Consider the following 13,593-nt stretch of genomic DNA (forward strand, 5'->3'; position numbering starts at 1 on the left):
AAACCCCGTCTCTACTAAAAATACAAAAATTAGCTGGGCATGGTGGCACGTGCCTGTAATCTCAGCTACTCGGGAGGCTGAGGCAGGAGAATTGCCTGAACCCAGGAGGCGGAGGTTGCCGTGAGCCGAGATCGCGCCATTGCACTCCAGCCTGGGTAACAAAAGCGAAACTCCATCTCAAAAAAAAAAAAAAAACCAAAAAAAAAAACAAAAACAAAAACACGTATTTGTGCTCTGCAACATGAATTTATTATGAAGAAAATAAAACACTCTATTATGGAACCAAAGATGAGGATTTTAAAAATTCTCTATATTCTTTCAGCTGACGGGGTTCATCACCAACCTGTAGAAATGCCAAATCTTACATGCACAATTTAAATTAAATTTACTAAAGTGAATTTGCTAAAATTTGTTGCTCTACACCAACAGGGGAAAAAATGCTATCATTACAGTATGTCCCCTGAAGTAAAAATTGTGTGTTAGAACCTATAACCCCCAAGAGAAATTTACAGAAATCAGAGTGGCCATGGTCCTTGGAAATGAGACCATCCAAATAGTCTAATAGAATTTTAGAGTTTATATTTTATTGTCTAGCTATACAGAATTCAAATATGCTTCACCTTATCAAACAAGATTGGCTTAATCTTATCTAACAAGATTGAGAAAACAATTTTATTTTATTTTTTGCTTAGTCAAATGAATGAACACATATCTGTTACAATTTAGCATCATCTTCAACCATGACTGGGTATCTACTGGGCAAATGCAAATAGAAGGTAACCATTATTTCTCAATTACATATTATAAAAGTGTACTTCAATTTCTTGAAGTCTTATAATTTTTACTATTTTGCTTAGAAATTTCTTTATTAGATTTCTCCCCACTGCTCCAGCAAAGGTGACTTTTCAATTGCTATGAAATGCTGCAGTTACAGATATTTTGTTGAGGCAAAAGTGCTGTCTAATCATCAAAAGATGACCATCAGGCCCTATATGGTGCCTTTGTATTAATTATAAAAATGTACTCCCTGGGGTAAGAGAGGGAGAGCATTAGGACAAATACTTAATGCTTGTGGGGCTTAAAACGTAGATGATGGGCCAGGCATGGTGGCTCACACCTGTAATCCCAGCACTTTGAGAGGCCAAGGCGGGTTGATCACGAGGTCAGGAGTTCAAGACCAGCCTGGCCAACATGGTGAAACCCTGTTTCTACTAAAAATAGAAAAATTAGCTGGCATGGTGGCACACGTCTGTAATCCCAGCTAATCAGGAGGCTGAGGCAGAAGAATCACTTGAACCCAGAAGGCAGAGGTTGCAGTGAGCCGAGACTGTGCCACTGCATTCTAGCCTGGGCAACAGAGCAAGACTCTCTCTCAAAAACAACAATAACAACAACAACAAAAACTTAGATGACAGGTTGATAGGTGCAGCAAACCACCATGGCACATGTATACCTACGTAACAAACCAGAACATTCTACACATGTATCCATCCGGAACTTAAAGTTAAAAAAAAAAAAGAAATAAGAAAGTTTACATGATTTTCACATTTTTATCATTTTAAACAAGTTAGAGATAGTACCTTTCTTGTAGTGTAGTGATGACCAGCATAGTACTTGTCACAGAAGGAGCATTCAACAATATTAGCTTTCACTGTAACTTTAGAACTTAGTTTTTATTTTTAAATGAATCTTATAAAAAATTTTTTTTAATTTTTTATTGCATTTTAGGTTTTGGGGTACATGTGCAGAACATGCAAGACAATTGCATAGGTACACATATGGCAGTGTGTTTTGCTTCCTTCGCCCCTTCACCCACATTTGGCATTTCTCCCCAGGCTATCCCTCCCCAGCTCCCCCCGCCCCACACTGGCCCTCCCCTTTTCCCCGCTATAGACCCCAGTGTTTAGTACTCCCCTCCCTGTGTCCATGTGTTCTCATTTTTCATCACCCGCCTATGAGTGAGAATAGTCACTTAAAATTTAAAAAAGCATAAAAATATGCTTTTAAAAATCAAACTACTATGGAAATTTCTTTATTCCAAATTTTGGCCCATTAGCTTACCTGTTGGGACAACTGATGTTTAGCCATGTGAACAGGCGCCATTTCTCAGAAATATAATTTGGATCCAACAGCCTTTTTGGTGTATTTTTTTTAGAGAAAGGCTCTCACTATGTTGCTCAGGCTGGACTCTGACTACTAGGCTTAAGGGAGACTCTCATCTCTGCCTTCGCAGAAGCTATGACTACATGCATGAGCCACTGTACCCAGGATTTTTTTAAATCCAACTGTCTTTGGTAAACCAGTGGGTTTGTTTTACTGTTTCATGGCTAAAATTCGAAAATAAAAGCTATAATATCTTAAAAAAAAAAAAAGAAAAAAAAATACTCCCTGTAGTGAGATAGATTAGAAAAAGAAAAGCGTCTCTTCTTCAAGGATATTAAGAAAGGCTCGTAGCTTGGCTACGGAGTTTAAAGCCCCCTTGTCCTGACTTTGAGCAATGCACAATCTCCATGTCCATATAGTACAGCCCTGGCTAAAACCATACTGCTCTGCTTTTTTAAAATGTTCAATTATATTTTAATGTTTCATTCATTAACAGTTATGTATTTCTAACTAGTAAAGACTAAAATATATTCTAATAAAATTGGTTATTACAACCAAGACAACAATTGCAAATGTTATATTGCAATTCAACAAAATTTCACCTAGTTTTTTTCCTTTTATTTATTTAGCATTCTTCTTTGGTGGCAAACATTTAAAAATATATAAAATTTATCTTCAGTTTCATGCCAGGGAATATGAAAAAGGGAATAGTTTACGGTTTCACTGTTTGTTAGAAATTCATTAAACTTCTAACAAAGACACTATGGTAAGAAAAATAAATTATTAGAAAATTGAAATAATCAATGATGAAGCTCAGAATAAAAATGTGAGTAAAAAAAGAATGCCCTTATAAAATCCCTTTGGCAATATTTTTCTTTACCAACTGAAATTTAATAAAGTTAAATACAGCTGAAAGGAAAGTTTTATTTTAAAATTGAAAGCTGTAGCCTTAGGAATTGAACATTTTAATATGGGATAAGATTTACATATTTAAAATGGAAATGTGCCAATATCTAAAGTGCTCATATTTATAGTTAGCAACATTATTTCAGAACTTTCAAATCTTTTTCTTATTTTTATTACCAAAATAACTTGAAAATGAGATCAAGAGATTACAGATAGGACTTTTGATGTTATACTAACACACTGTTTAACAAGACCACCAAAGGATATTTAATTATTTAGAGAAATATATCTTCATTTGACTTAATTATTATTGTGCATTAAAGCCTCAGCTTCTGCAATATGTGGTTACAGAGCTTTTCTGCTAGTGATGCAAATAATTTCTGTCTGGGAGAAAAGATAACCTCAAGGCTATAATTTTTATTGCCCTATAGAACATTAACAGCTTTCTATCTAACCTAGCCATCTTATTCTAACATTCCTTTTAAAATACCTATAAATAGTCAGTTCCTCAAAATGTTCTTTCAGACAGCTTTATCATCTTACTGGTTTCCTCACTGGTGAGTAACTAAGTCTTTTTATTTGTGTTGCTTCTACAGTTGTACAAGACATGTCTTAAACTTTTTGAAAATTTTATTCTGATAGTTTGATGCAGGAGAGCATAGTACTTAAAACCAACTCTTTGCAGCTTTGAGCATTATGAAGCAATTAGTTTAATTTTTATATTAATATTAAATGTTTTAAATCAAATATTTATATAAGGCTGATTTTTTTTTCCCTGAGATCCATAATCAAATGGGAATCAAGTGCTTAGATATCATTCATCTTGGTAATCAGTTTAAGTATGAATTTTTCTTCTGGCACAAATAAGAATCTGTAAAAGACTTTAACTGTATGAAGTCAAATACAATGTGAATAAAACCAATTTAGGCCTAAAGGAATCCAGGAAGGAGGCTATATCTGACCAAATCAAATTGGAAATGCTACCTTTGAGTAACTAAAGGGAATACTCAATCCTCTGAGGCCTAAATCTCTAGAGAACAATTACTAAAAATAATCAGAATTTTAGAGTAGCAATAAAAAAGAACAACAAAAAATCCCATAAAACTTCTTTGTTCTAATTGTTAAAATAAAAACTATATGACTATTTGGACATTCTCACTGTATTACTGGCAGTTTCTCTGTCTCTCATTATATATTTCAATATTTCAATCAATAAATGCCATTTTTAGCATTTTCCCTCCAAGTTTCTAACACCATTTTGAATAATCAAAATGTAAATATTAACAATTATAGCCTAAGTAAAAACAACGAAATAAAATGAACCAAATAACGGCAAGGCTGTGTGGTTTCACTCACCTCCCCATGCAGTGGCTCCTCCAGCGGGTGGTGGTGGTGCTGGTGCTGCCGCTGCTGCTGCCCCTCCAGAGGAAAAGTCTGGCTGGAGGTCCAGGAGATCACTAGATGGTTTAGAAGCACTGAAAGGAAAATAAAACATTAAAATCATATTTTGAAATTTTATGACATAAAGTTGTTTTTAAATAAAAACAAGCAGAAATCACCAAAGATTTTAGGTATTTTAAATCCAATAAAAGAATAATACTTTGGAAAGTATAGAGATATAGCATATACCAAGAGTTGTCAGACTACTTTTGTCAAAAGCAAGATGGTAACTATTTTAGACTCTGAGGGCCAGTTGGTCTCTATGATTACTCAACTTAAGTTTGCCTGTAAACCACTATTGCACCTAAAACAACTAATGCATTTTTTATTTTCATTCAGGTGAGGCTGTGCTTTTCAAATCTTCTCTGTCTGTAGAAGCTCCAAAGAGCAGCCTTACTATTCAAAGTATAGGCCCCAAACTAGCAGCATCCTGGGACGTTGTTATAAATTCAAAATCTTAGGCTTACCCTATAACTACTACCTCAGAATGTTCATTTTAATAAGATGCCAAAGCAATTCACATGTACATTCAGATTTGAGGAGCTCTGGCTTAAAGGTTACCAGGCCAGGTGTCAAGCCATCAGGGTCCCAGGTTCCCCACCTGCCTTCACAAACAGCAGTTTCATCTTTATCATTGTTTACATACTAGATTTCCAAGTAATATTGTTTTGAAGAAAGGATTCTGCTGCTTTTAAAAAAAAAGTTTCAGGCTGGGCGCGGTGTCTCATGCCTGTAATCCCAGCACTTTGGGAGGCCGAGGCGGTTGGATCATGAGGTCAAGAGATCGAGACCATCCTGGTCAACATGGTGAAACCCCGTCTCTACTAAAAATACAAAAAATTAGCTGGGCATGGTGGTGCAAGCCTGTAATCCCAGCTACTCAGGAGGCTGAGGCAGGAGAATTGCCTCAACCCAGGAGGTGGAGGTTGCGGTGAGCCGAGATCGCGCCATTGCACTCCAGCCTGGGTAACAAGAGCGAAACTCCGGCTCAAAAAAAAAAAAGTTTCAAATTCACTGAAAGCATTGCTTAGTTTGGATGGCCATTTCATAAATACAACTGGACTAAATCACAGGAAAAGAATTCATATTTATTATTAATCACACATTTTAAGAAGCAATTTATCTTAGTACAGCAACAGAAAGGACTTGTTTATACCAAGCTTGCTATTATAAAATGCAAAACTAAGCAAGTAGAGAAAAATGCATACAGTTAATATGGGTATAATACTTGGATTTCTTGCTCAGTTCAAAGTTCAAGTCTCCAAATAAAAGGCATTCATAATCAGAGTCAAAGATACTATAAAATGACACTAGAATCCTCGTAAGGCAAATGAACTATAGATTTTGCCTAAATTTTTTTTTTTTAATATTGATGTTGAAGTCTCCCACTATTATTGTGTGGGAGTCTAACTCTCTTTATAGGTCTTATGTATCTGGGTGTTAGGATCGTTAGCTCTTATTATTGCATTGATCATTTTACCACTCTATCTTTGTTGCTTTAAATCTATTTTATCAGATGCGAGAATTGCAACTCCTGCTTTTTATTTATTTATTTATTTTTGCTCTCCATTTGGTTGGTAAATCTTTCTCCATCCCTTTGTTTTGAGTCTTTGTGTATCCTTGCATGCGAAATGGGTCTGGATGTAGCATACCATTGGGTTTTGGCTGTATCTTTTGATTGGGGGATTTAGTCGATTTAAATTTAGGATTGCTGCCATTTGATGTTAACTGGCTGTTTTGTCCATTCTTTGATGTAAATTCTTCATTATGTTGATGCTCTTTACTTTTTGGTATATTTTTAGAAAGGCTAATACTGGTTGTTCCTTTCTATGTGTAATGCTTCTTTCAGAAGCTCTTGTAAAGTAGGCCTGGTGGTGATAAAATCTCTGAATACTTGCTTGTTCATAAAAGATTTTATTTTTCCTTCAGTTGTGAAGCTTAGTTTGGCTGGATATGAAATTCTGTGCTGAAAGTTCTTTTCTTTAAGGATGTTGAATATTGGCCCCCACTCTCTTCTGGCTTGTAGAGTTTCTGCTGAGAGATCTGCTGTAAGTCTGATAGGCTTCCCTTTGTAATTAACCTGACCTTTCTCTCTGGCTGCCCTTAGTATTTTCTCCTTCATTTCAACAACCCTGGTGAATCTAATGATTATGTGCCTTGGGGTTGCTCTTCTTGAGGAATATCTTTGTGGTGTTCTCTGTATTACCTGGGGTTGAATATTGTCCTGCTTTGCTAGGTTGGGAAAGTTTTCCTGAATAATATCCTGAAGAGTATTTTCCAGCTTGGATTCATTCTCTTTGTTGTATTGAAATGTAAATTAGGTCTTTTCACATAGTCCCATATTTCTTGGAGATTTTGCTCATTCCTTTTTATCCTTTTTTTCTCTATTCTTGTCTTCTTGTTTTATTGTATTCTTCTCATTATTTGAGGACACCCCTATGAGTTGGGGATTGATTTTAGGTGGCCTAAGATTTCAAAGAATGCAGAGTCATCTCCAGATTTCTCCACTGTTCTGATCTGTAGGTGCTATAAAAACTGATTAGGAACACCCCGAAGACCTCCTTCTACCACCAAAGTGTGAGTTCCTTATATGCACTAGCTAATTGGTAACAATTCCAAGTTTGGTGTGTGTGTATTTTTTTTTTTAAAGCATTTTAAAATACCTTTTGAATTTCCCACAAGAAGAACCTAATTTTAGAAAACACTTTCCGTATCAGCCAGTGTCATAAAAAATTGTATGTATCATTCTTCTATTTCCTTTTCTAGTTTGTGACAATGAGGTGATTTCTATAGCTTAGGTCTTTCTAATGATTGAAGAGGCACAGGAGTAAAACAACTTACTTTGTGTAGTAAAAAACCCCAACATATCACATTACAATGATTAGATTTCCTTTGGTAAAATAATTTGGGTACAGCATATAAAAATAAAACAAAATTCTAAGAAAAGTGTTAATAAACAGTTAACTGCATACTTATTAACCAACCTGACTGGGACAGCCGCAGATGCAGTTGCAAATAAATCAACCGGTGGGGATGTGTCAATAGTTTTAGCTGGTGTAGAATTAGGAGACGTAACAGTTGTGGCTGGAGAAGACTGAAAGTGAAGATGCACAACACACTCAAGTCAAGTTTGAATCTACAGGACACAGAGCAACAGGACTTTTCTCTGCAGACCCATGACATGCCCAGCAATGTTTCTGTAATTCTTTGTGGAGAAAAAAACTAAAAAATTAATTGAAATCAATAATTGTAATAATCAATATTGAATAAAACATTACAAATTTTAAAAGTTAAATGTAATTTACATAAAATGATAAAAAATTTGGCCTAATATTGCAATGACTTCTATTCATTAATTAAAATAAAAGCTAGATGTATTTCTTGAACATAAAATAATTAGGAAATATCTTATTAGCTGCAAAAAAATTCAAAATTATCAATCATAATAATTGATAATAAGTCAATGTCATTCTTTTTCCTTGTCATCCTAAAATGATTTAATGTGAAGTCCTCTCAGATGACTTTCAAATCCAGAAATATAACTTGCAAAATAGTTCACAGTTGGAAGAGAACAATTCACAAGCAAGATTCAAGTCACTGATGTTTTGAAGATATAGTGACTACAGCCCATCACTAATATGACATAGACAAAACTAAAAAAAGTAAAAATAAAATCCAGCATTTATTTTTCTGCACTGAATTTTTAAAAAGAGGTGTTAATAGTCAAGTAATACATTTAAAAAATTTTGTTCAGCTACTGTAACTAAAACTCTGTCTGGAATATTTAATTCTCCATGCATTCACAAAAGCAAGATTATTGGCACATTTCAAGACAATCTATTGATACTTAGTTCTGTAAGTGGAGATGAGATATAACAGCAGATAAAATACATGAAGACCAGGACCAAGCCAGGGCTATCAGATACTCTTCTAACTGGACTTCTGACTTCAAACAGACCAGACTTAAAGGAAGTTTTTAAAAGAATAATTTGAGAAAAAAAAAACTGAGGAGAAAAGAAATTTACAGACTTAAATAATATCCATTTGTCCAAGAATGTCACTAATCAAAAAGTCTAAATTCAATAGATATGCAAGTGCCAAGCATTCAGCTCTTCAAGATAGGCGGACACATGAGCCGTGTGGATATTGTTGATCAGGAAATGTCAACTCAGACCTCTCTTCAACAAAAATCCTACCTTCCAAATGGAATTCAAAACATGATCAATGGAAGAGAAAGGACTAGTTCAAGCAAATTGTATGTCATCCATTGGGAACATTGAGAAATCATCTAAGAAAAGATTTTTAAAAGCCAATACACGTAAATAGGTTCATAAAAAATGATACTGATGAAACACTGAGAACTTAATGACAGCAATAAATATTACCTACATAAATGCAAAAAATGAAAGTCCATGGAAGCCCATTTAAAAAATGTCTGGTAACAACAAGCTCTGAGGAGATGTAAGAGCTAAGAAAACAGAACCCAAATAATCCTGTTATTACAAAAAGTCAGAAAAAGTCAATTTGGCCAAAACGTAGAAACAGACCAACCCAAAGGATGCCACAATTTTACAGCACTCTACTCAGCAGTCATATATTGGAGTTTTTTACATATACATAATGGTTTTAAACCTGGCCTTATAGCAGAATAAATGGAGCTTTTCACTCATGTGTTTTGACTGTTCAAGGTCCCAGAGGGGATTTTAGGCAGCCAGCCAACATGGCACTGGCATAGTACATGGTGTCTGGGAATCACCAGTGCAGTCATAATGATATCCTTGAATATCTGTAATGACAACAATTATATAATGGAAATTTGTCAAAGAGGAAAGAACACACCTATTACATTTTTTTGGTCTGAAGAATACAATGGTAAATGTGAACTGCAGACCTATAGAAGTAAATACTCTGGTCACTAATAACCCTAGTCCTGTTCTTCCACATGCTAAAGAAGAGATGAAGAAGTAAATGAGTTATTAAAGTTATTATAGTATATAATCTAAAAGGCATGTTTGTGGAAAGTCACCCAATTACAATGGATTTCTCATAGGACTCTGATTTAGAATATATAAAAATGTCTTGCAACTATTAAAACATTCTACTGATAACATTTGTTTTCTGTTGTAATATAAATACATGAAAATCTCTCCAACTTTAAAAATACTTAGTCCAAACAGAGGACTAAATTACATATACTATACTACATTGGACTTAGAAATAAATATGAAGGGGGATACACAAAAAACGTAACTTACCTTTCCTCAAACAATTTAAATTAGAATTACCATATGACCCAGCAATTCCACTTCTGATTATATACCCCCAAAGAATCAAAATCAGGGGCTTAAACTGATATTTGTATATCAACATTCATGGCATCCTTATTCATAAACCCAAATGATACAAGCAACCTAAATATCTACTGACAGATGAATGCATGAATAAAGTGTACTATATACATGTAATGGAATATAATTCAGCCTTCAAAAGGAAGGAAATTTAGGCACATGGTAAAACATGGCCAAACCTTGAAGACATGCTAAGTGAAATGAACCAGTCACCAAAGGACAGATACTATATGAGCTCACATATATGAGGTTGCTAGAGTAATCAAATTCATAGAGACAGAAAGCAGAATGTGGTTTCCAGGGGCTTGGGGAGAGAGGGTGTGGTGAGTTATTATTTAATGTATAGTTACAGTTTTGGAAAATAAAAAAAGTTCTGAAAATGGATAGTGTGGATGGTTGTACAACAATGAAAATGTACATAATGCCACTGAACTGTACAATTTATGACGGTAAAATGGCAAAAAAACAAAAAAAACCCCAAAACCAAAACCAAACTTACCTTACTTAATGGAGAGGGAGCACCAGATCTAAAAGGCAACATAAAAAAAATAAAACTGAATATATATATGAATATATTTGTAGAAGCATTTAAGTTGTATTTCACTGGGTCAAGCATTAACTTGTTTTATAGACAGACTTTTAAAATAATGGACAAACTATTTAAAAAAACTTTTAATATTTTACTTAATAATGACATCTCCTGCCAATGTTTTCATCTACTTAATTTCTAGTACTAGAAATACTTAAATTCAACATTATTTTCTATATCTTAAGCAACTCAAATTATTTGGGTCAATCATTATTGCCTAGGTCCATAAAAAATAAACTGTCCAAATGGGAATTTAAAACCATTTTCCCAAGACTTGGAAAAAAACATGCTTTGTAGAATTATAAAAAACCCCAACACCCAGTGGTTTAAATCACTAAGGTTAAACTACATTGTGAAGATCCCTATGAGTCCCATATTTGAAATATGTTTCAGCTTCCATATTCATACTCTCGAGGTCTGTTTGTTTCTCCTATGACTGTAATAAAAACTCTAGCAAGAACATTCTAGGAAAAATATTCCCATCATCCTGTTATAACTAGTGGGAGCTTGGAAAAAACCAGCAACTTCAATGCTTGTCTCTAAGAAAATGAAGGAAAATTAGAAAGGAATGAATTTTAAGTTATATTACTGATAGCATTGACTATTGTAGATCATTTCTAGCAAAGAACTTCAGAAACAACTGCCAGAACCACTCACATTTTACTAACTTCAGTTGGTGGAAAATTAATAACAAAACAATATGAAGACTAAATAAATTTCAATAAACAGCTTATATTCAGGGCCTTATTGGATGGCAGAGATGTCTTTTTAAAAATTCAAAAAAATAATAGCCTTAATTCTGCAAAGAAAACATAAAAGCCTCATCTGCAGAGCAAGTGTCACACACATAGCAGCAGCAAAACAAAATCACAGCAGAAATTTAGTAAGTGGAATTTTGTACAATATTATGAATTTTTGTCTTATTGGATATAGCAAATTTAACAGTATTATATGCCACGTTAATATATTTTAAGTTCAACTTCATTTGCAAATACATGTCTGTCATTTCCTGTTTGAATTTAATTTCTACACATCTATAGACAAAGTGTAGCAAGGGCACATGGAGATTTCTGCTATATAACAAGCATAAGGATAACAACTTGGTTACATGTAGTTTGGCTAAATGTTATCTTAAGAGTAGCCTATGAGGGAAAGGACATATCTTTATCTATACTGTTTATGTCAAAGGGTCTACTGAAATATCTACAGAAAGTTACTTAAGAACTTAAAAATCTAGTACAGCATAAAGTTGAAAATGTCCTACTGAGTTTTGGCTAATAATTTCTCTATTCCCATTATTTTTTCCTTTTATGTATGGAAAAGGAAGGGAGTTAAATCTAAATAAAAATTCAAAAAAATAATAGCCTTAATTCTGCAAAGAAAACATAAAAGCCTTTGACATGGTCACTTTCTAAGAATGAATTAATTTAATTTGTTTCTCTCTCAATCAATTTTCATAAACCAATTCTTAGTGATATTGGTACAAATACTAATCAAGAAAAGAGATTAGGCTGGGTGTGGTGGCTCACGCTTGTAATTCCAGCCCTTTGGGAGGCTGAGGTGGGCAGATTGCTCGAGGTCAGGAGTTCAACCAGGTCAGCCTGGCCAACATGGCAAAACCCTGTCTCTACTATAAACACACAAAAAAAATTAGCTGGGCATGGTGGCATGCACCTGTAATCCTAGCTACTCAGGAGGCTGAGGCAGGAGAATCGCTTGAACCTGGTGGGTGGGAGTTGCAGTGAGCTGAAATTGCAACACTGCACTCACTTCAGTCTGGGAGACAGAGACTCTGTCTCAAAAAAAATAAAATAAAATCAAGGGCTTTGGAAATGTATTTCCAAACTAATGCCTAAAATATTATAATTTCTATAACATATACTCCATAGCAAGAATGAAGATATAATAAAAATGACAGAATTGTTCTACCTGCTATAAAAGAATATCATACTCAAAGTTAAGTATGAAAAATCATAATTGGTACAAGAATCATTTTGCCAAGATTCCACATAAACAATATTACTAAACGATACTTGTAGTTATCCCACAAATTAGGCAAAGAAACAAAAATCTACTCTCTCTGTGGAGATATCATCCCACTTACCACATTATATCTTAATTGTCTGTTTAATTCTCTATCTTCTTCACTAAATGTCAATTTTTTTTTGAAAGGAAGGAACTCATCCTATTGTTTATATCCCTAGCACTTTACATAGCACCTGACATTTTCTATATTATTTGAATTTTAAAATTAGAATATATTCAAGCGTTCATTCTATAATCAATAAATTAACCAGAAGTCTTGAAAAAGTTATTTTCTGTGAAACAAAACTGTCAGGATGTGTGACTTATGTTTCTATAAACCAGAGCTGGCTTTTGCTATGATTTAATTAAAGGGGTAAGAATCAGAGGTGCTCCAATGGGGCCACAGCTTTCAGAAGCATCACTTATCACTGATTAAACACTAAAATTTCCCAGGCTTAGAGAGGATAATAAATTTCCCATGTCTCATCATGCTTTAATGGTGGATTCCAGATTCTAGTCCAAGTCTATCTGCTCCTCAGAGCCTATGCTCATTCCGCATTCCAACCCCCCAAACACAGATAAGCTTGGCACATTTGCTTTTCTCTTACACAACATATAAATTACTCTTCTTTTGTTTCTTGCTTCATTTTCCATCCTACTTCTAGTCATTTCCCTTTAGGAAAGAAGATGCTATATCATTTATGTACAGACAATATTTATTTAAAAGACCAATACTTATATTAATAATTTCACCTAGAAAAATCGAGTAGATAATGAACCATGTTGGGAAAAACAAGTTATTAAGAAAATTGTAGAAGAAAATGAATGACCCATATGAATAATCTATTCTAAAGTCTATAAAATACTACATGATACATGAGTTTCACTATGAACACAGCAAATGTCCATATTTCCTTCCAAGATGTTAATAGGATGCTGTCAAAGAGAATATGTTGTTATGTTTTGTTTGAGTCATAACAAAAATCCCTACATAGTTTTGAGTATAAATGCTAGGCAAAAAAACTACAGATGTGAAAGATCTATCTATATCCTCCAAATAATTTGAATTATAAAGGACTTAACTTAAATTTCCTGTAACCTCAACACTTAGTAAACTCACATAAAGAATAAAACAAATTTCTCTTTTTTGTCCTGTGGAATTATAGAAACATACAAAATATA

General features: G+C 34.0%; 1 protein-coding gene across 46 annotated transcripts in view; it reads right to left on the minus strand.

Annotated features, from left to right (window-relative positions):
• SNAP91 (synaptosome associated protein 91) overlaps positions 1-13,593 on the minus strand; it is a 155,515-nt gene that overhangs the window by 48,861 nt on the left and 93,061 nt on the right. For all 46 annotated transcript variants that reach the window (XM_078369676.1, XM_078369647.1, XM_078369657.1 and 43 more), the window contains 3 exons: positions 10,297-10,324; positions 7,434-7,543; positions 4,366-4,484 (listed from right to left, as the gene is read on the minus strand). In XM_078369676.1, coding sequence (XP_078225802.1) covers positions 4,366-4,484; positions 7,434-7,543; positions 10,297-10,324 — 257 coding nt within the window. The remainder of the gene's footprint in view (positions 1-4,365; positions 4,485-7,433; positions 7,544-10,296; positions 10,325-13,593) is intronic.

This window comes from Callithrix jacchus, chromosome 4 (assembly GCF_049354715.1).
Source record: "Callithrix jacchus isolate 240 chromosome 4, calJac240_pri, whole genome shotgun sequence".
Lineage (NCBI taxonomy): Eukaryota > Metazoa > Chordata > Mammalia > Primates > Cebidae > Callithrix > Callithrix jacchus.